The following is a 24,356-nucleotide window of genomic DNA, read 5'->3' on the forward strand; positions in this document are numbered from 1 at the left end:
AGTATAAAATCGGAGAATTTTTCTTTCGACGTTCAAAATCATTAACAATAGTTTTACTGATTTCCTGAAACATTTGGTTTTTTAAATATATTTCCTATGTCCAACAAAATGTTTTGCACATGCATGTACTTTTTTACTTTATGAAGAAAAATGTAATACTTTTCAGCATTTCTTTGCAAATTAAGAAGCATTATAACATAACCTTTCTTAAAATCAATATAAATCTCTATTTTTAGCCCTCTTGTTTAAACTTTCAGTTTTCCTTGCGAGAAAAGAGATGAACAAATACTAATATTGAAAACAATGGTGTTTCATACAGCAAAAGTCGTGCGTATTTAAGGAACTAAAGATTGAAGGTAAGGTAAAAAAAAAATAGGGTTCGCATGCGCGCGTATAAAACATGACGTGACAAATATAATGTTTAAAAGCGTGCCTCAAAGCAGAAATTCAAACGTGTTTCAATCCTGTAACAGGGTTTTTTTTTCATTTTGGTTCAGAATATAGATCTTCTAATTCATTCTGATTTGAAATTTATAAATTGTTGATTCAACAGCATTCACTTATGTTTAAATTATGTTTAAAAATATATATTTAAAATATATTTAGCACAACTGATCATCTTCAAACTGTTTTTAGAGCAAAAGTTTTTAAAGAAATGGTGGAAACAATGAAAACGAACAAAAGAAAAAGAAACTCTTAAGATTCGGAAGATTAAAAAATAAAAGAAAAAAATCATTAATTAAGCTGTTAGAGAAATGAAATTTAAAAAAAAAAAAGTTATCTGTAGATATGTGTTCTTAACCCTGTGTAGATTTGTAGTGAAATTTGCTCCTGTGTGAAAAGTGTAGGCGGAAAGATCGAGTATACTGGAACCAGTGAAGTTAAATATTGAGTGGGCATGTCCTTCTGCTAAAATAGTTAAAGCATTATCTAAACAAATATAAAAAGAGAAAGAAAGTAATGTTAGTTTTTTTTAATTGCGGAAAATTAGTGTTTCTGAAACTGGTAGCGAGATGCATAGTATGTCTTCTAAAATCAAGAATGCTGCAATGTATTTTTTTCTTCTTTATGTATACTGTTATGTATATTTATCTGAAGCTAAGTAAAAAACTTAGTGGATACATCTTTATGAAAATATGTTTCCCTTCACAAATGTGATTTGAAAAATTACTAAATTAAAAGTTTCAAGGTAAATGTAAGCAAATATACATATTACAACATTAATTTGGGTAATTTATGAGCTTTATAGTTAAAAGAACATACATATATATTAATAAAGCTTTGTAAATAATGAAAAAAAAACGATCTTTAACCATTAAAAGAAATCTGTTTCGAGAACTTGATGCAAAATTCTGTGGGAGAACTTTTTAACTGCCTTAGTAATACACCAGGTACACTTAGGTGGTACAGAATATATTTAAACATAGTCAGTATGATAAATCGCATTTTAAAAACTGTTTATGAGCTATCTGAAACTTTTCAAAAGCAATAAAAATGTTGATATAAATACTTCAAACAGGCCTTCATGCTATGAAAAATGACTTGGTTTGAAGCGAAAGTAAATATCAAGCATAAGCATATTTATCATTCCTGGTACTCAATTACTGTTTTTTTTTCCTACTGTTAGTGCCCATTCAGCTTGCAAACAGAAACTCGCTTCAACAGTTTCTCTAGAAATCATCGACAGATATTTTATCTTGTATTTGAGATGCTGAAATATTTAGTGAATGCAAAAGCCTGTCGGTTTTATCTTGAAGACTTTCAGTATTTATCGTAGCAATATACCCAAGAACTTCCCCTATAATAAACAACAAAAACATAATTCTATTGAACAATAAAACTTCAGATGCTCGATTTCTCTTCCATCCCTTTTAGCTGCATCAAAGTTCGTAAATCTACCATCGCGGAACAAGTGCCAAGTGAACCTAAGAAAATGAGGATATATTTCTTCTGCTGCTTGGATATAAATATGGGCTGGGCCTTTAAATGTCTACTCTTAATAATGCAAAAGACGTCAAGTGCATTTAGATAAAAGTGGTTTAACTTTGTTTTTTGTATGAAAAGCTTCATTTTTCATGGAAAGTTTATGTTTGAAGAAATGTTCCTTTTGCTTTGTAGAGCTGAAATTTTAAAATCAATACTTTAAACTCAGTACAGTTAAATCCTGTTGCAACGAACCGCAATTGACAGAGAGTTTTGTTGGTTGTAATGATGTTTTCTTTGTAATGGAATCAAAGTAACGTAGTGGAAATCAAAGAGGCACTGAAAATATTTTGTTGAAACGTATATTTCGTCGTATCGGTATTCGTGGTAACGAGATTTCTCTGTTTATGGAAAATTATTGTCAAGTACTTGTATTTATGTACTCCTTCATTTTGAAATCCGTCTGAAAGAAATCTGATTTATTTGCTTTGTAAACTGAACCTTTAAGTAATTAAGCGATTTTCTTGTTTGTTCGGATCTTTCTCGGACTTTGATTTTTTTTAAATCTTTGATTTACAATAATGAATATTGACCTTAATGGAGGTGTGGAGAAGCCAGGATCTTGTCTGCACTATTATTTCAGTCCACTGCAACTAAATGTTATTATCGGTAATTCGAATTTCGCACGTGAGTTTTGCTACTTGCTCCAAACTGAGACGAGTTGAGTAGTACATAGCCGCTACTTCAGATTACCGAAAATTACATAGAGTTGCAGTGGACCAGAGTGATAGTGCAGACTGTATCTGACGTCCCTACAGAGGTAATTACCTGATTTGAAACCTTTTTGGATTGATAAAACACAAGCACACGCAGCTGTGCTCAAAACATTCGTTCAGTAAATCGAATCTGAAGGACTCCTTCATTTTCAGGAACTAGTTCTTTCAACAGTTCTCTCACTCTTCCGTTAAAGAAAATCAATAGGTGGGAAGAAGGGACATAGTAATTGATAATTAATTGTTTTTTTAAAGTACTGATGAGTCAAATTTAAAACACTCTTCTTGGCTGTCGGAATTTCAAAGGTCGTCACGTCCCAACATCTACCCATGTGAGCAATTTCACCTTGGAATAGTTTAATTAGGAATAGAGTAATGATTAATAGTTTTTGGTACCTCAATTGCGGGGGAGGCGTTTTGTTCTCTCATCACCACGACCCTGACGTACAGAGGTGCTCAATACACCTCTGGCTATATTTTACCAAAATATATTGAAACAATTCAACCCGGCTTTCATAGTTCAGATGTTACTAGTGAATAAAGAAACGATATACGGCTCAAAATTCATTTTTCGGATGTCGGAATGTCAGGGGGAGGAAATATAAGCTCCAATATACGACCATGCCCATGACCCTTAAAATTAATTTAAAAAAACCTTGTGCATTGTCTATTTTACTAATAAATTTCTGGCAAACAAATGTACTGTAAATAAAAGGTTATTTTTTTATGACTTTCCTATTCTGGGGAAGGGAATTTTTTCCCGAATCCCTCCTGAATACGAAAGTTTATCACAAAATTATCTGCGATTATTAAATAAGAACTCTTTAGGTCGCAAAATCAAAATGAGGTAAAAAATGGCGATGATTAATACACTGTTCGAGATTGAAAATACAACACATAAGGCGTGGTCAGAAATTTATGCAAGTTTCAGGGTAGAGGTAAGTCAAACTTGTTAAAAAAAAGTTAAATGTGCAGCTCTCTAGCGCACGTGAAGTAAGATATAAAAGAAGGAATTTGTAGTGCGGGCAATACTTGTGCCGTTATGTCTACCGGACGGATCATCGAAGTAATTTTGTTTTTGTCTCAGAGAAGACGCGTAATAGGAGAGATTGCAAGGCCACCGTCAACGGAGGCACTTTCAGCAGACAGACGATTTTACGAGGGGTATGGTGATGGGCTGAGAAGGACAGGTTGGTTCTTAGGTCAAATCGCAGCTGATACCAAAATAAATGAGTCCAGTCAGAGTGATGTCAGCATGCGCGGATCGACGCATCTGTCGACAAGCGTAGCAACCCCGCAAGCCATGTGTACCCCCATTCTGATGCACGTGCAGGCAACATAGTTGTTCCCATATTGATCAGAACCATTCCCAGCCGATTGGATGCAAACCACCTGCACTCACAGCATCCGATAAGAAGACAAAGCGTAAACGTCAATGCTTGGAATATTGCCATGCCAGAACGACTTGGATACGGAATGGCGGAACGTCATTTTCTCAGATAAGTCACGCTTGTTTTTCAAGTGATAACAGCCTTCGAGTCGAGTGTGACGTTGACGTAGAGGCAAGGGTAATTCGGCAGCAACTGTGGAGCACCCACCACTCCATAAAGCGGCATCAGGGTTTCGGTGTGCTATAGCGTATGATTCATATCACTGCTAGTTCGTTTTCAGGGCACTATGACAGCCAAACGATAGCATACATTAAAAATTACTTACAAAAGCACAGGTAGCCCATGTGAGAAGTTACTGTCACATGTGGATGACTTTACAAATTCATTTTTACGTTAAGCAAACAGTAAAGCATGTACGAGATGATTTTTTTCTTGATATTCTTATTTTTGCTTGATTTCTTTTTTTTTATTTAGTTTTTTTACAAAAAAAGATCGGGAAAAAATTATTTAAGAAACTAAATCTGGCAAGATGTTTTAAATGTCTTTGTTTTGAAAAGGATTGATTTAGTTCTAGTTATAAAGCCTTTGTTAGTTTCTAATTTTGAAGAGCTTCTAAAAAGATAATATTGGATTCACTTTATTGTCACATTTAGGTATCCTTCCGCAAATTTCATTTCCGGAGACCAGAGCTTGGCATTTAGTAAGATGTCTCCCGAGCGCACAGGAATGACTTTAAACGTGTGACTCAGTTCCTCACCCGGTTTGGCACCACTAAAACAAATACAAAGCATTAACATAAATAATCTTAACATAAATTAATAACAAAGTGCCACTAAATCTACTAATTATTTTACTTCATACTAGTGGTACCCGCACGGCTTTGCCTGTAGTAGAAAATTAAAAGATCATTTTATCCGTCTGTATATTTCCAAATAATGGACGATGAATTTCTCGCGAATTTGCTATGTTCATTTTCTTGCCTATGTTATGATTCCACGTTATGATAATTTGGTAATTTACTCGTCCACATTGTGATAATTTGCTCGTTAAAATTTTCTTAAAATTGGAATAAAAAAAGAAAAAAAATCGAATTTTCGAAAAATTGCTTCAAAGTGCTATATGCATGCTATAAACTAATTCTGTAACAAATTGCATGGAAATCGGCCGAACGGTCTAGGCGCTATGCGCGTCCCAGAGATCTTGACAGACAGAGACAGATATCCAGACAGAGAGACGTTCAGCTTTATTATTAGTGAGAATAAATATAAAGATTAGATAGCAAACTTGCATATTACGTAGGATGATCCGTTAAAGCGAAGAAAAATGTTTACTTAATAAAATTACCGGTGAAATGTGCTGGGGTAATTCAAGAATTAACGCCAAAAAGGGGGGGGGGGCACTAGTTCACATTGGAGATGCATATGTGTATAAATTTTCGCCCGAGTTTATGCTGTAATAGTTCATTAGAACGGCAAAACTAGTCAAAAACGTTCATGTAGTCCGATATTTTCCCAAAATGGAAAAATTGAATGTATTTCAATGTATGTATTCCTTTAAAAAGTGCAAATCATTCAAAATTTGAAATTCGAAAATTTTTAAATCCAATTCTATAGATATAAACAAAGTATTCAAGTAAAGAAAAAAAGAGAAGTAGGGACAGATTTTGATAATGACTTTTTTGATTAGAAATAAAATACTAGGATCAAAAAAATAAAAAGGTTTTCAAAAAAAGAATCTTGTTACATTATCTTAATTTCTAAAAAGAACTGAGCACCTAATATACATATGTATCTTTCTTTCAACAATTGGCAAACCATGCGTGTAGCCCTTATAAACGTAAAACAAAAAGAAAAAGTAATCATACTCCCATCATTCCCCTAATGCTTCATCAAACTTCGAGAAACAGTTTCAAGAATATTTTTGTCAGGTATCGGTGAAAACAAAAATAAATAAATTAATTAATTAATTAAATTAAATAAATAAATAAATAAATAAAAATACACAGCTTGGATGATTTCTGAAAAATTTTCACTTAAAAGAACTGGATTCCAACTGGTTTGTGACCGTTTGATTTAATTGCATCGTTCAAAAGATGAACTGTTCATCCATCTAGGCAGGAGCAATAGTGTTTAAACTACGTTTACAGCACAAACATTTATCTATTTCAAAAATTAAAAATATTTCTATTCAATATGTCTTAAACTTTTTTTTTCAGCTGACCTAATGGTTAACGCATAACTATATATGTACTCCTTGTAGGTATAGTAAATTGTAAAATTTTAATTGTTAAGCAAATTTTGCATCAGTGAGCAAACTGGGGAAGTGAGAAAATCCTAACGAAAGAGAAAATTTTAATAACTCCTAAAGGAATGCAAATATCTTCTTGAAGGTTCACATACGCTCATTGAGTTCACATAACTTTGAAGGAATATCTATTTTTCAGTCATTATTTACATTTTTTCGTCAGTAAATGACTCAGGCATTTTCAACAATACGCCGTACTACTTTTCAAATGATTCACATATACGTCAGTTAATCATCAATACTTTTGAAATTAAGATAGTGAGGGAATCTCCTTTCGGCTGGAGTATAATTTAACGGATAAAGATAAAAAACCATTTTTGCTATACATGAAAATTTGGATCCTTTCACTTGATGCATGCAATACTACGTTTCTTTATTGCATGTATTGTAATACTTTTTGTACTCAATATTACGTCTCTATGGCGAATCCTGTTACCGATGAAAGACATATATCATGCACAAGTACGACTTTTTTTGACGTAAAAACATGTCCCATTCGAAAGATTGATGTAAGTGCTTTATTCAAAGTATGTTCTATCGCTTTTTATGCATTTCCCCGCTTTTTGTACGAAATGTAAACGCCACGCCCTGTAAAATCTTGAATTTTTTCTGACATTCATTAATAGAACCATTTTTTTTTCACATCCTCGTCCGAATCAAAGGGCTATTCAACAAGTGCGTTAATCATCGATAAAAAAAGTTGAAATCAGAAGGAGCCAAGTCTGGTGAGGAATTCGTATATGGTTAATTCCCAGTCCAGTGCTTAAACGGTGTTACGAAACTATTTTTCGTATGAGATTTCGTATTGAACATGGCGAAAATTGATTTTGTGCTGCATTATTCGGGATGCCATTTTTTTTTCATTTGGAAACAGCTCGTTATCAAAGGGAAACTTCTTTAGTGAGCTTTTATTTATTTATTTGAATTATTCTTTTTTTGCGCTTGTGACCCACTTTTGACAAACAATGCTTACAATTCCACCTCTTTATTTTTTAGGGTTTACTCCGTTTCTTGTCTGCAGAAGCGAAACCATAATTTTTGAGCCTCCTAAAATATCATTTACACGTATCTTGCGATAAAACATGTTAATCATAAGCATATCGAAGTAATCGCGCAGTAGTTTCCTTCAAATGAAAATAATAAAATTTATGGTGTTGGCGGATGCTCTTTGATCGATATAAATGTCGACATATTGAACTCAACAGCACATTAATCTGTACCCACTTTTCCAATTTTTAACTCGAGTGCTTCTGACACATGATGATAACATAAGAAAATGGTCCAGCGTCCAATACCTCTCCTACAAAGTGCCATGGTGAGGCAGTACTCTCTAAAATACACATGTCATACTTGGATAACTGGTAAGAACTCACTTTCTAAAGAGGTGCTTCTGACCTTCTCCAACACCACTCCCATGCAATACTATGTAAGCCTTCGATATGAATTTAGGCAGAGTATTCTTAAACGTGGTAGTCACTTGTAGCGGCTTACCTTTTACACGCTCTCCATGAGTCTGAAATGGAGAAGAAAAATCTTACATCAAACAGTTAATAAATGTAACTATTGTTGTAAAATGGAGGTTTTAAAAGGCGCAGAAAGTTTTACATCAAGTTATACTGAAAAGAAAACCGACAGTAGTGTCTAGACACTGACTACTGCTCAAAACATTTAGATCGCCTTTTTCCGATACACCTTGAAATTCCCTCGAATTACAACCGATTATTAATGTAAACAACGTATGAAATATCCCCGCGTTCATCTTGTTCTGTTTAATCATCACAGCACGTGAAAACTTTCTACTTGTTTACGTAGTTTTGTTTTAAGAAAGGGATTAACGGTCAAACGTTCCATCAACAAAGATATTAGTACTTTTTACTGTAAATATTCAGATTTTTTTTCCCTGTGCAGACATACGTTTGGCACTGAACGTGGCATCTGTTTTCTAAAGTATAAAACCTTATCAAATTTTGGATTAAATACATTTAGCACTAGTTTAAAATTTTTCCCAGATGCTTTCTGAAGGTTTTGGTCGTTAAAATTAAGAGTTCTGATTATGCCGTATTCCCTTGCTATGATTAAGATCTCAAAGTACTATAATCATTCAAAAACCGTATCATTGAAATTCGATGCCTGTAGAGGATGTCCATATCACCCACTGGTCTAAAGGAACAGATTTCACTAGCAAAAGTAACCCTACCCAAATGTGAATCTCCGATTTTGAATGAATAATTGATTCGTTACTCCATGATTTTGTCAATTTCCATTTTCGACGAACTAAAAACAAGGACAAAATAAACTAACACAACTTGCCACATACACGCAGTTTGGTGAACCACTAACAGCTCATTAGGTGTCAGGCAATATCGCGGACGGTAAGCGGGACGAGCTCGCGTCATGGCTCCTAGATTGTATGAGTTTGCGTATTTATTGGACAGAGTATGTATGCATGAACAAAAGGTGTTATGTAAAAGCTATAAAATATTTTTTTCATTTCAAACTACGCTTTATGCTGATAATTTATGGCTGTTGCATTATACAAAAGTACAAAAAAAAAAAAAAAAAAAACGAAATTCATTATTTTTTTGAAAAATTAAAATTATTAACATATTTTTTAAAACCTTTCAACCTCTTGTTCGAACTAAAGATGTCAACTTTGTTTTTTTTCCCCCAATGGAGGTACCAAACTACATCTTTTGAGTGGTAACGTGATTCCGAAGCAAAAAAATCGATTTTTTTCGAACCTCCTTACTGTCTAAGAGTCCAATGCATGTAGATTATAGGAGTTATAACAATAAAGATAAGTAGTTTGATAAGGATTTCTCCAGAAAAGGAGATACGAAATGTAAAGGATAGATGGTTACTCCAGAAAAGAAGGTACAAAATGCAGAGAATAGGTGGTTACTCCAGAAAAGGTGGTAGGAAAGGTAGATACAGGCGGTACAACAATGTAGATCAGTAGCAACATAATAGTTACTCCTGAAAAGTAGGCAAGAAACGCTGATAAAAGGCGGTATAACAATGTAGAATACTACTAAGAAATTGGCTACCCCAGAAAAGGAGCTTATGTACTTACGGTAACTTGGATATCCGGCGCTCGGACTCGGAATGACTGCTTCAGAAAATAGTCCAGTTTCAGTTCTGGCACACTTGCCAACATGTTGGCTCGCATATATCCTTGTTCCTTGTCCATTTTTGCATATTCATGGTAGGGTACCTCCATTAAAATTTGATCCGCTGAAAAAACCGGTTTCATGATTTAGTTTCAACATATTTTGGAGAGAGATATTGAAATGTAAGATAATTGCCACTCTACAGCATTTAATAAAATCTAAGTTTAAAAATTTGAAAGCTTTTCGTGTGTTTAAACTACACGATATACAGCTTTGTGCAAATAGCTATACTGTTAAAATTTCTTCTTCCCTCAATCTTAAATTTATTTTTCATTCAACGCTTTATAACTAGCTTAAAATCAACTGCATTTTTTTAGTTTTTGTGTGTTGTGTTAAGTATATATCGCTTACGTAAGGATATATCAAACGATATATCCCATATTTAATTTCTTTTCACTGTTTTAGAAGGACCAAATTCATAAATTTGACTTTAGATTAAAATTTATACATTTTTTTTTTTGTTTCGAAATGTATTTAAGATGAGACCGTTTGAAATTTTAAACATGTTTACCCCTTACCTATGTTAAAAACATAAATAATTCGGTATTCAGTTTGGTTCTAATGTAAATGTATTGCGCATAAGGAGAAAATAACTTATATTAACCACTTTTCCAATCGAAATATTGCAAGATTGTACTCTCAATTTCATAAACGATGCAGTTGAAAATTAAATAAATAAAACACCTCTAAATAAATAACTTTTACTTACATCAAATAAAGCCTCAAAAGTCTGCATTATTAATGAAGTTTGAAAAACCTAAAATCGGGAAACCTATTTTTGACTGAGGTTCAGTGTTAAAAATAATTTAACTTTATCAAAAAAAAAAAAAAAAAAAAAACTGTAGTGTGGATCGGGGAGGGATACCGCATTGTAAAAAATGCTGTATCAGCAAAAAACAGTTTGCCAACCAGTTGGAGTGAAGTCGTTAAAATATTTAGTTACCAACGGTTTTTGTTGATTAATTACAATTTAAGTGTTGTTTTAAAATGTGTCATCCCGGTTGTTCTTGTAAATGCTTGAGTCGCATACTAACATATTTTACTAATCATAGAGGTCACAGTTTTAATAGAATACAAATGATTCGGCTAGTTTTAATCAGTTGAAAGTGCAGACAGTCTATTAGTCGCACAATGGGACCCGTCTGTTTCTGCTGCATCGTGGTAGATGAACTGGCATGCTATCAAATGCTTTGAGGGACGATGACAAAATTTCAAAGCTGCTGTGGCAGCTCAAGTAGTTTTCCAACAAACACCGTTTATTTAATGGGTGTTTTTTTCTACTATTAGCAATTCTTTCGTTGTACCAATAAAGAAAAAAATCGAAAAGAATTTTTTTTGGCTCGGCATACTATTTACACATTGCACCCCGGAAAGGAAAGTGACACGACCCAGAAAAAACAGCTATGAAGAAAATCAAAGTTTTACGCAACAGCACTTCGATTCAATTTTGTCTCAAATATTACAATTCGTGCACAAAAAGTATGTGGTCTATTTTTTTTTTGTCTAAATTAATAATACATGCTTAAATTTCGAAAATTCTTCTCTAAAACTATGAAATTTTATTGATCCGTCACTATTGATTATATTGTCTTCGCGCCACCACGTACCAGTTATGTGAGCTAACTTTGTGCTAGTTTTGTGACAAGTAAGAGCACAAAACTTAGATTCTGAATCCAAAACGAGAACGTTACTTAAAAATTTGGAGTTGTATCACCTTCCTTTCCGGGGCACGATATGTATGGTCACCAGTATTAGACAAGAGTCAAATAGCAGGCAGTCATAAGTTTGGATTTAAATTATAAGCCCTTTAGGCGGGTAAACAGAGGTTGCTGTGTAAATACGGTGCAACCATCTAGTGTTATCAGAAGCCGCGTTCGCAACAAACTTTTTGCGACCTCGTAAATAACCGCTCCGGCTCCGAAAAAAAAACCGGTTGAAAATTTCCCGTTTACATGTAAAAAGTGGTTTTCCGTTGTACGAGAGAAAGCTGTTTTTACCCAGCATCCAAGCGGCAAGCCCAGGAAGTAAACGAACTTGTTTCGCGTGATGAATTCTGGGTAAAAACTCCGCTTTTACTCCAGAAGGAAGCAGGAGGAGAAAAATTCATCATATACCCCTCAAATAACCTGAATGCGGTGAAAAGCAGGTTTTTTCCTGGGTCGAAAGTGCTCATGGAAACGCACCTAGAGTGAATTTTATGAGCCAGTTGATATTTACGAGGTAGTAGTGGAAGATTAGGAACAGCTACCACCAAGGTCAGTTGGTGTTTCATGTTCATATGTTTTTAATAAGACTTTAGTTCTTAAAATGGATAACTTTTGCAAATTTTGAAGTTAAAAAAGAATTTTATCTCTTACTCATCCTTTCCTTATTCTGTAATCAGATTTGTCGGTGTCTGTTACTGGGAGTCGGGCCGTTATTTGATATCGAGCAAATAAAAATAGACTTAACCAATTCAGAGGATCCAGAAGCAGCCAAACGTTGGAGATAATGTTGTTGCATGGGAGAAAACAAAAAGTTTTGAAAGTCTAAATACATTAAAAGGTTCATAAAATTGACTTGACCTAAAAGCGATGTCTTAAGCATGTCTGTGACTAGTGCCATTTCCATACACATTTCTTTATATATGTATGCATGTGTGTGTGTTTGCGTGAGTGTACTTTAATGATAGTTGATGCTAACAACGGATAACCTACCGTTTTTTCCGACGACATGGTTGTACACATCTTGCTTTATTTTACCTAAATACTTATTTGTGTAAGTGACGCTTTCCAAGGTCAACACGACTTTAACTTTTAATTCATTATGCTTGCTCTTGTTATTTGTGCGAATACGTATCTGGAAAATGAAAAAAGAAAAACCACATTGATCCATAGTGCATTAAAAAACAATACTTAATACATCCCCCCAGCTCAGTCATTCAAGCCGAGAGCTGCAGTTTCGTGCTTATTAGCACTCATCAGCCCGGCATAGAAAGTGACTAAGCTGGAGGTCAGAAAACCTATTAAGGAAGCCAATACCTTGCTTTTCTGCCTTAGCCCTGGCTATAGGGCGGTAACTTACTGAAAAGACTGAGTAGTTTTTAGCTATTGAAACTATATTAGTCTTTTTTGTCAGTTAGCTCGTTATTTAATTATAGTCTGTGCCAAAACTTATATAGAAAGGGCAATCAATTTCGGACTAAAAATAAAAACAAAATATTAAAAAACTCATTTTAATTTTGCATCTTTGAACTCAATGTTTCTCGAAATCATGGATTGAGATAGGTCCCTACTCGTTGAGTTTCTTGTTCCTACGCATGGAGTGGAATGGAAATTCAGTAGAGATTCTAAATCGTCATATTATTACTGCTGATTTTTTAAATAAGATCATACAAGGTATGCTCATAAAGAAGAAATGGTCATTAGAATGCGGAAATAAAGATCTAGTTATTTGGCAAAATTTTCACCGGTATGCTTTTTTATTTCTCATCAATCTTAAATGAGAAAGTTTTGCTTTTAAAGTTCATCCATGTTGACGATTTTCCTGAAAAAACGTAATTTCACACCCCATTCTTCTTTTTTAAAAGTAAAATCCGCTTAAGTTTAATCTTAAATGAACACGGACGATTTGCAACTTTGACGACGAAAATGTGTCCTCTTAATTAATATTAAAACAACGAGGTAGACTTATTCTCGTCGTAATATAATTCTTAAAAATCAGAGCAACATCAACCTTGGTGAAATGAGCTTAGTAAGCAACTTGTGATTGATAAAAAAAAAAAAAAATCATTTCAAAGATGCTAGACTGTTGCTGATTCGACTTAAGAGTATATTATTCCGGTTATGCTTTCAACGATCATTATATTTGGTTTGCACAAAACTGGCAATTTTTTTTGAATTCAAGCAAATGTTTTATGAGTAACAAATAAATGTAAATATGAAGGAAACAAAATGTTGGTTCAGCTAAAAATCAGTATTACGTTTATTTCTCTCAATATAGTGGCAGCAATATTTATCACAAACATGCAATTGCGTCGATAATGTAAAGATTTCAATTGCAAGCTTGCAGCGTAATTTAAACTGCGATCAAATAAAAACTTCCGAGTTGCGTGTTTACAATTATTTTCAGACAATTTTCTGATAAAGGATGAGTTGATAGTAGAAGGAGGTTGATAAGGCTGGCACATTAGCATTTGGCATTCTGCATGAATAGAAAACGTTTAGATACTGAAAAGATAAATCTGCTATGTGGCAATTTCAAAGCATTGCATTCGTGTGAGATGTAATAAGATATTATGATGCATCACGTGATTATATCTTAAAACAAAAATGACAAATTAATAATAAGAATCTATTAGCATGGATATAGTAAAGCTCTGGCATCTTGATCTTGATTTTGGAAGAGCTCATTTATGTTATAGCTTATATTATGGGTTAAAAGAAAACAAATTCTAAAACTGACGCACCGCCAAAAGCCATTATTACAACGCAAACCAACTTTTTCAGACTATTTTGTTAAAAATGGAGAAGTTAAAACTTAAACAGATTGAATGCCTTCTTGTCAGAGCCCGACTTTACCGAGCCTCGCTGGTAGCTAAAAAGGACAACATAAAGTTGTCCTTTATACTGAGAAATTATCAGTTGTGTGTGTTTTTTTTTTTTTTTTCAACATTGAGTTTTCTGAGTTGGTTATGGAAATAGGTTCAATATATAGAAACAAAGCTCTTATTAATTTTGCCTGGTGCTAGAAGATTATTTCTGAAATTAATACTAAATCCTCACGATGCATTCTTGTGCACACTACCCTGTAAAGAACAAGTGTAGAACTACTTAAAGTATGTAAGAAACTAGTAACGATAGAGTAGTAACGATACGTTTCTAGTAACGATACAGTAACATTTCGTTTTGAAATCAGTACTAAATTCTAACTGCGTTCTTGTGCACACTGTAAAAAAAAAAAAAAAAAAAAAAAAAAAAAAAAAAAAAAAGTACTATTTTTAAGTCTTTTTGAAACCGGACTTTTATAAGCATTTCTAATTGCGACGCAGCTTCTCCTTAAGCAACATGACACCGTTATTCAAGAACCCGAATTGTTACTAGATTCTTTCTTGCAATTTCAGTTTTCTTAAAATTATCTAAAATATAGTAGGAAAATGTGCGGCAAAGTGAAACCGTGAAATATCTAAACCGCACTACTTACCTAGTAATATTTTACCTATGTGGTAACACATGTAGACTATTTCAATCAAGAAAAAATTACCCATAAAAATTAAATCATATGATAATACAAGAAATTTTAAAAAATGGATACCCAAATATTAATTTTTGTTAAATCAAAAATTATTTTGATATTATCAAATGATGAAGTTCTTCTTTTTAGCATTTTAAACATTAATTGGGACATTCTAATATTCGGTGCAGTAATTATTTAGCTAATATTTAGCTCATTTATATTTTTAATATTTTTCGCAATTATTTAAGCTCATGCGGGCAAAGTGGATGTGGCAAAGTGAAATAGTTTATTTTCGCTTACTTATTCAATCATTTATTAAATCACTAAAGTATTCATTTATTTAATAATTTACTTAGATTCGTTTACAAAATAATTCACTTATTAATTAATGCATTCACTTATTGTCTTATTCATTCAATATTTTAATCTCTCATTAATTTTTTTCTCATGAATAATTAACGTATTTATTTGTTAGTTTATTCTTTCATTATGTTTTCATTTATTCAAACAGTCATATCAATAGAAACTATTTCATTCGTAAAATATTTCATTCATTACTTTGCTCTATGGTAAAAAAAGTGAAAAGTTTCCTTTCTTTTTTTCTTTGAAGGTTAATTTTACCGCCAAAAATTTTAAAATGTTTCAATGCAAGTTTTATTACAAAGTACAATCTTCTTTCTTTATGTGTACTGTAATTTGAAAAAAAAAAATCAATTTGTTCCCTTCGAAAAAATTCAGTCATCTAAACCACTATGTTTCACATTCCCCTACAGCAGATTTTTTTACAGTGTAAGTTGATCTTGTAAAAAATGTGTATGTGCACCATTTTTTACAAGCTTTCGATTTAAACAAGCTAACAATGGCGCTAGATTGAAACCGGAGTTATTACCGAGAGAGTTTCTCCGAGCATCACGTCTTTCGCGGGATCCAATGAGAATTTCATCTCGGCTGATTCTTTGTTCTTTTCAAAGCGAGGGAAAACGTCGCCCATACGCTTCCAAGCCCAGTTCATTATATTGCGCTCTTCTTTATTACCTGAAAGGTTTAAGATTTGTAATTTATGTTTACGAAAGTATTATTTCTTCTTCTTTTTTTTTTGTGTTCAGAGTTTTTAATATATTTTAATTTGCTTACTGGATGCTGTATATAGTTTTTATTAACTCTTAATGTGTTATTGTTGTTATTATTATTTGCTCGCTCTGCAGAGAAATACTTATTGCGAACTTGGATTACTTTTTCGCTTAATCTTGAATGATAATTTAATGCTGTTTTTTAAAACTTTCTTCAGAGGTATCAGGATGCTATACAATCAATTGAGAACATATAACTTCCAATCATTTCCTCCTTCTCTCCTTGAGTCAGTACCAAATTTGTTTCATAAGTTCAGAGATCACACACACTTAAGTCACAAGTTATTTTATAAGGATTTTACCACCGTAATGCCAGAGAGATCAGTTTTCTTTCGAGTTATTTCCTTACTGGCCAAGGAGTTATATGATATAGTTATAAGCATGTACTGGTGAAAGTGTTTCCAAAATTAAGGTTTAAGAGTGTGTTTCTAAAACTAGTTCGACCCTAAATAATTGTAGAAAATGGATAATGCCTGGTAAATTAATGTTGTAGAGTAATTGCATATCATCTAAAATGTCTGGAAAAAGGTTAAACAAAATCTGCAAATCATGTGTTTCAATATAATTATAATACTTAGCTTTGGAAATGTGACAGCTAATTTGGAACAATATTTTCAGTCGAAATACAGCGAAATACTTGAGACAAAATGAATAGCAAACTTCTGACAAAAATAATTAATGTATTTTTTTTTTTTTTTGGCTTCTGCGTATTTTTAAGCTAGCTCTCTGATACTGCACAGATTCTCAACAAAGCTTAATTTTAAGCAAAATATTTGGCGGAGTTCTATATTTTGTGGATGTTATTAGTCAAAATAGTCTAAACTCTACCAAATACTCAATGTCTGTAGATGCTACCATGATGCCTAACGCAAAGTAAACTGATTCTTACTAAAATAAAAATTTCGCACTGTTTCAGATCAATTTATCAACGAAAAACTTAAGATGCCTACGCACATTAGACAGACAAAATAACCGGTTTGAAACCCAAATAGTTTCAAGTAGTTACGTTATTTTTGCTTGTGTAGTAGGCAATGCTAGTCAATAAGAACAAAATTTTATTTTTTTACAAAACATCATTTAAAAAATATTTCACATGTAAAAGCTCAATAGTTGTCAACTTTAACGAAATGTAGAGTATTCACATACTTGACGTAAATAAAAGCGGCTTCTAAAACAGAGCCCAATTTCCCAATAGGCAGAGCAGGCAGCTGCTTAGGATGACAAAATTTTCAGGGGCGCAAATTTTGCTTTAACCCAACAAATTTTTAAAAAATTTGTTCTTGAAAGTAAAATATTAGCATTCTTTCATTTTTCAAAGTCAATTTTTTCTTGTAATTTAATAGTGATTACTTTCACACATCTTACGAGAATCAAATGTATTTCAACCGTGGTAATTGATCAGAGTAAAACAGTAAGTGAAGACGAAAAACGGGCGTCGTTGCGTTTGACCAGAAGTCGCAACAAGATTGGAGTTTAAGATTTTTAATGAATACTAAAGTTTATTCAGAACTGATTTCTTCAGCGTAATTGACTTTTTTTTTTTTTACATTATTAATATTTATAATTGTTTTCTGTAAATATTAAGTCTCGGAGACAAATGAAAATGAGCGACAAGCGAAAAAGGCTGAATGATTTTAAATAAAGGAAACATGGTAAATTAAAAATCGAAGAACAAAAAAATGTCTTTATGTTTTTTAATGTGACATATTTTCTCAAACGGGAAGTTTGTAAACGCAGAAAGGAGAAGAATCTAATGAGAAGAATCGTTAGGCACCATTAAAAAACAATTTTAAAACTTTAAAAGAAGAAAAAAGAATATGTTGCAATATTATCACCAAATTTTACGAATCGTCAGAAAAACTTGCCGAATAAGGAATTTTTTGGAAGATCATTGTGACCTCCCATCGGGGTGCCGCGATCATTTTCATACGTTTGACAGTTTAAATTTCGGGAGCACTTTTTTCACGTGTTTGAGTTTTTGCTTTAGTTTTGCATAGAGCTAAATTCGACCCTGCTTTAAAAATTTTTGAATTCGAGCTACAGATCTTCTTCTTCACGTTTCATCATTCATTACTTCAGAAGGCAATGTTTATTTACAGCACTGCCTCTTTCTAAGCCCAGAAGTATAATCCAAACTTTTTATCAAAATAGATATTTTATCACCAGCGTGTTCCTTGTAACAAATTTTACTTGTATGTAGAATGCATCGTGGTCATTGTGACAAGGAAATGCTGCTTAAAAAAAAAGGAAAATTGTATACGGATTCAAAAATATATAGTGGCGTAAAACTTTGACACGGAGTAGAAGAAGGGTTCTTTTATTGGAAAAAGTTATTTATTTTGTTTGTTTGTTTTTATTCATCTAAATCATACAAAAATTAGAGAACTGATTATCTTAGGCTATATGGTAAATAAATGAAACATCGAATACTCAGATTTTAAAATTTCATGTTTATGTGTTTGAGACAATTGTATTTATATCCGAACGAAATAATAGTTATGCACGAAAAGTTTTGATTTCCTTTACTTTTATACTGCAAAATAATTTTACGCTGTTTTTTTTACTGTAAAATGTGTGCAAATCGAGCACGTACTGGTTTCAAATTGTTTGATGACTCCCAACAAACATCAAGATGAGTTCCATCAAGAATTATTTTATCAGACTACAGCACTGGGTTACTTTCTGTGAAAATTTTAATTTTCTATATATTGTCGCCTCAGAGCAACAGTGGGATATCTTTGTGTTATTTCTGGGATTAGATGTCTTAGTGTTGCCCTGAGATACCTTTTAATTGGTAGGAAATGGAAGGGGTTAAACATATACAGGGTATCCCCGAATGCCGTGTGCGATGTTGAAGAGGAGGTAGAGAGAAGGATAAACAGTAAGAATTATACTGGATCATATGATCGCAAACGGAGTGTCGACACGTTACGTGCTCACAAAACCAAAAACTGATGGATGTGAAACAGGTTACAAATTGATTTCACTAAGACGAATTCACGGAACATTTCAGTTGAAAAGAAAGTTTTAAAGCTACTGCTAAAATTTGGGGTATGTCGTATTAATACAATCGTCCCAACAACAACGCTGCAATCGATAAAAGCTTGTGAAAATGAATCCTCATTGCAACGACTCGTGCCTTGACATTGCGACGCATGTAATATAACTGCTGGCCTTAAATTTTAGCAACGGCTTTATGCAGTTCGTAAAAACTGAAATGTTTCGTGAAATCGTCTTTGTGTAATAGATTATTAACCTGTTTCGTATTAATCTGTTTCTAGCTTAGCGTACATGTATTATCCGTTTTATTAGGTGAAAGCACTTCGCCCTGCCTCCTCGAACGCAGAGTTCCATTTTATGCTTGGTTGATCCGGTTCGCATTCCTCGCTCTTCCAAATGAGAAAACCAGACAATCTTAACTTGGGCGTGTATTTTAATGTACAAAAATGTCTTAATGTCCTTTACATCACTTGTCTATTGTAATTTTTGGAATTCTGACTTTTTAAAAAACTGCTGCTTTTACAACAAAATTCTATGATCCGAATATACTTTCTGCCGAAAACAACGAAATAGTATCATCGGATACCACGTGACGAGGGAGGAGTTAAGTGTCTTATCTTGGAAAACGGACAATAGTATGTTAGATTTGCGTTTGCAGCCATTGCCCCGGTATAATTCTTGCTTGTCATCGTGTTCTCTTTCCCCTCGAAATTTATACACAGCATTCAGAGACACCATGTGTTTAGAACATTGAATGTGATCATCAACACAAAAATCAATAATACCACGTATAAAGCATTTCCAGCGTTGAGAACATCTGACTTCTTAAATTAGAAGTGAAACAAAACAGGTAAAACAAACACAGTGCTAATTTCAGTCCGATTGTACGATTAAAAACTGATGTGATATTTAAACGGTACAGATGCATCTATGGATTACACTTACTGCCAAGTACTTTGTAGTTAGTGATGATATCCTCCCTTTCATAGGATCCTAGTTTTTGAGTGACAATACTCTTTCCGATGCTAAAAGAGAGAAAAATAAACTTACGTCACGAATTTATATATGAAGCTTGTATAACACATGTAATTGCGCTCCATTATGACCTATTTCGTTTTTCTCTCTATTTCTAACTATATATCTATCAATTTATACATGTGTCTAATATATCTACCGTGTGGTTTTAAAATTTGTCTCAATCTGGAGCTGTCTGTAGCTTGAAGAAAAAATCCGAATGAAACAAAAATTGGTAAATTTACTAATCTGAAATGGGGAGGAAAGATGAAACATCCGCGTATATATAATAGCCAATGATCGAGTAACGCTCGTGTTTCAACAATGAAACTAGCGCCACAACATGATAACTTGATAATGTGTTTTGGTAATGTTTTGGTACATGCAGGGAAAGGCTTTATTGTGACAAGGCTGAATTCGATCCGTTAACATGACTGTTTTACTGGCAAGAATGTGTCATTTCAGGGGAATGAAGAAACAAAAAGCGTTCAAGTACGAACGCTATCTACTGCAGTTTAGGGCTAATCCACTGGAGTTAGGGTTAAAATTTCACCTATCAAAATATCACCAAACAGGCAATTGCTTCGTTAAAATGTAGTTGAAGAGAAGCAATTTTCACCCGTCATACCTTGACGAGCGACTTTCTAGTTAATAATAATAATTCCTACAATTACCAACATGTGGCACTGGAATGTACAAGAGATAATGCTTCGAGTTCTAACAGTTGTAATCTTGAGTAAAATCAAGGACCAGCCCTTCCTGCTTGGTCATTATGGCTTTTTTGTTTTGATTGGTGAAGGATAAACAAACTTGTAACATGTATGTCTACTGCACAAACATAGCTGCTCATTTTGCTATCATACTAGGACAGCGGATGGGGAGTAAAAACATTTGAATTGGGAAGTAATCATGAATTAACAATAGGACCCTACTCGTTGGGTGTCTTCTTTGTACACTTTGAATGGAATGGACGTGTAAAAGACACTTTCACCTCTCACATTATGATTCGTGATTTTCCAGATTAGGCAATACGAGGCATATCCATAAAAAAGAAATGGTATTGAGAATGCGGTAAAAAAGATGTAGTTATTATGGCCATTCAACACCCATACATTTATCATAAAGACTCGATTTGCATTATGGTACTTTTATTTCTTATTAATCTCTTGGATGGGAATTATTAGTTATGTGAAAAATTCATATTTAGATGAAATTTTGCTATTGAAGTTCATCTGTCGACGTGGTTTTCCTAAAAAAGCGTGATTTTACACAGACAATGGAAAAAAATAATTAACGTAAAGTCTTGTTGAGTTCAACCTGAAATGAAGACAAACCACAGACGATATGCAACCCTCACGCTCAAAATTAGTATCGCTAAATAAATGTTAAAAACAACGAAAGAATTTCGTCGTCATGCTTAGTCTGAAAAAGCAAAGAAACGTCAAAAACGATCAAGTGAAGATGAAAAGCAATTCATCATTGCTCAGAAAAAAAAGAAAAAATTGAAACAGCTCATTTTTTTCTGTAATCACTTTAAAGTACTTATTTTTGAACGGTATGTGGCGCAATCTCCAATTAATTTATTTCCTCTTACTTTGGCGAATCGTTCCGTGCTACTTCCCTGAATGGCCGGCAAAAGCCCGAAATCGAGAAAACATTGGATTTGGTAAGTTTAAAGAAACGTTGACCAAAACGTGAATCGGCTGGCTAATTCGCGAATTGGCCGATTTCGAGGTTTTGCTGCAAAATATACAAGCAAAATTAAAGTGGGAGTAAAAATTAACCTTTTCATTACTCAGTTATAAAATTTGCAATTTTTAGAAAGGACTCAAAAATTGTCGTCCAAAAAAATTAAAGAAACAACATAGTTATTGTCAGAAAATTTACAAAATAACGTCACGTTCCTTTGTAATTCTTGTAATTTAAAATTTCTCTATTTTCGTTTTGCAATACAAATTATCCAATAATCCGCTCAATATCTCCTACCATGCGAACAAATGAAAACAGTGCGATATCACTTCTAAGTAGCACATGCGCTAACACTTCTATTTCCGTAGAATAAACCACTGTGAAATCTTTTATTTAAACAAGGCCAAAGCTACTAAGAGCTTCTGTTTCTAACAAATTTCGTCAAGGTCAGTAACTTCATGAAAAATCGTTTAAATGGAAATTATTTTACTTATTTTTTTTCTCTATAAAATTCGGAGAAAAATGTGAAATTCAAGCTCATAGTTTCGTTAAACAACGCAAAGTTGCGATATTTTACCGTAAATGCTCTGAACAACCAACGTGCACTTTCATCTGCACACTCAAATACTGACTTGTACAACTACAGTTGAGACAAACCTAACCTGCCAGCACTGTGAAGGCTACGCATCTCCTATTCACACCACTTAAACGCTGGCAAGTAATGTTTGCCCCAACAATAGATGAAGTCTTTACGCGCTATATAAATTCTACTCCCAACCCCCCCTCCCCGAAGCCTTTTGTGCGCAATTTCTACTTCTCAGATTCTACGGTGTAGAGAATCACTATCATAAATGTATACGACGGTGTATACATACAGTGTGTTTTTATTATTAGTAGAGGTACCTATACGTATTTTACACTCGAACCCGCTTAGTGGAATAGCCACTTTGCCACGAAAAAATATTCTAATAAGCAGGATATTCCATTAACCGGGATCAAAATAACACAATACTTTGGTTTAGTACATTGAAAGTGTATCGTATTAAGCGGGATATTCTTTTAAACCGATATTCTAATAAGCGGGCTCGACTGTACCACTTTTGTATCCTTGATTTATTTCATAAAAGCAAGGAAATTAACAATGCCGTTCTTTATTCATCTTAATGATGAAATAGTCCATACTAACGAGATCAGAGGAATACTTGCAAGTTCGTTTGCCAGTTGAGTGCTTTGACAGGTTTTTCTTGGCCCCTGTATAGCCACCTGACGTAATCTGCATTCACTTCTGATAACACGTACGGCACGTCGTATGGACGTTTCACCTCACCCATCTTGACAGCTGCCACGCTGCACGGCCCCACTCGATATACTCCTGCAAGAATAAATGCCATACAAAAAAATTAATGCACCTTGCAGATATATTTCAATTGAAAAGCAATAATTATACACGATATTGAAAAACCTTACTGAACTGGTGTTTGCCCAGTGGCAGAAATTTGACCTTAATCTATATCTGAAAATTTGAGGAAAACAGACGAATTTTCATGCTTTCGATTCTTTTTCCATTTATGTACATTACATTCTATCACTTCACTTCTGGAAACATACAATTTCATATGTACTTAAATTACCTAACAGAAATAATTTATTCCAGTTTTGCTTTTCGTATGTTATTCTCAAAATAAATGAATGTAAGGGAATATTTAGATTATTTGGGGAATTGGGAAGTAGTCATCTTCCAGTCGTGAATAAATTTATTTTGGTAACTATGTTGCTTTCTGAGAAACCTATGCAAATACGCATTTCCTTATTATTTGTTTACGTATGCGAAGGGGGAAAAAAATCTCGCGCTGTCAATGGTGCCAAAAATTTTACGCCAATCGATAAATATCACAACTTTCCAAATTTTCGAAATCATCCCGAATGAAATGAGAGAACAAGGCTCGATTAATACACATGACTTCTGTGCAAACAGTATTCTTTGTAAAAAGGCACAGTAAATTGCACCTTTGTTATCAGAAATATAAAATTTCCAACTATAAAATGAACGAACTCGACTAGCAGGTAAATATAATAAATTGTTCATGAAAAAGCACGTGGCATAATAAAATGTCTTAAAGGGAATGTTTGCATGGGTTCCACCAAACCAATCTCGATGACCTGAGATAACGTTTTCGTGCAGAAAGAGTGAGTTCAAAAATCAATTTAAACTTAGTATTGCACGCTACTTATAGCTGCCGTAAACATAGAAAAATAATTAAAATTATGAGTTTCGCTAATTAAAAAATGATTATAAGTTAATTTTTAAGGTGAACCTAGGTTATTGCATTTTGAACATTTAGTGAAAATTTTCGTTTGGGATCTTTTTTAAGACTTTTCCAACGATATCCAATAAGAAGAAAACTGACCATCCATTCGCGTAGAAAAAAGCTATTTCGGGAGAAAATGCGTTTAAAAAAATCTCTATAAATTAGCCTCTAACTTTTAACATTTTCAACATCGGTTGACAAGCAAAGAAGAAAGTGGGACCGAAAGAAAACTTCTCACGCACAAACGTATACAACTGATTCTATTTTACGCTTTACTTTGTTGAAATTTTTTTAAAAAAGTTAATATGCGATTTACTGTCTGCGAATCATTGCTTTGTTTCCTGATTTTGACTATAACATGATTGTTGCTCAAAATCCTGAAAAATGTTTAAAGAAATTAAAAAAAAAAGATGATTAATTTGAATTCTGAAATTTTGAA

At 33.3% G+C, this 24,356-nt stretch overlaps 1 protein-coding gene across 1 annotated transcript in view; it reads right to left on the bottom strand.

Moving 5' to 3' along the window:
* Positions 1-4,719: 4,719 nt before the first annotated feature.
* The window catches only part of LOC129216587 (annulin-like), a 43,824-nt gene continuing 24,187 nt past the window's right edge, over positions 4,720-24,356 (bottom strand). The window contains exons 9-15 of the mRNA XM_054850802.1: positions 22,872-22,980; positions 19,851-19,930; positions 15,665-15,810; positions 12,258-12,399; positions 9,465-9,625; positions 7,765-7,904; positions 4,720-4,858 (exon numbers count right to left, since the gene is read on the bottom strand). Of these exons, the coding sequence (XP_054706777.1) occupies positions 4,720-4,858; positions 7,765-7,904; positions 9,465-9,625; positions 12,258-12,399; positions 15,665-15,810; positions 19,851-19,930; positions 22,872-22,980 (917 nt within the window). The remainder of the gene's footprint in view (positions 4,859-7,764; positions 7,905-9,464; positions 9,626-12,257; positions 12,400-15,664; positions 15,811-19,850; positions 19,931-22,871; positions 22,981-24,356) is intronic.

The sequence above is a fragment of the Uloborus diversus genome, chromosome 2, assembly GCF_026930045.1.
Source record: "Uloborus diversus isolate 005 chromosome 2, Udiv.v.3.1, whole genome shotgun sequence".
Classification (NCBI taxonomy): domain Eukaryota; kingdom Metazoa; phylum Arthropoda; class Arachnida; order Araneae; family Uloboridae; genus Uloborus; species Uloborus diversus.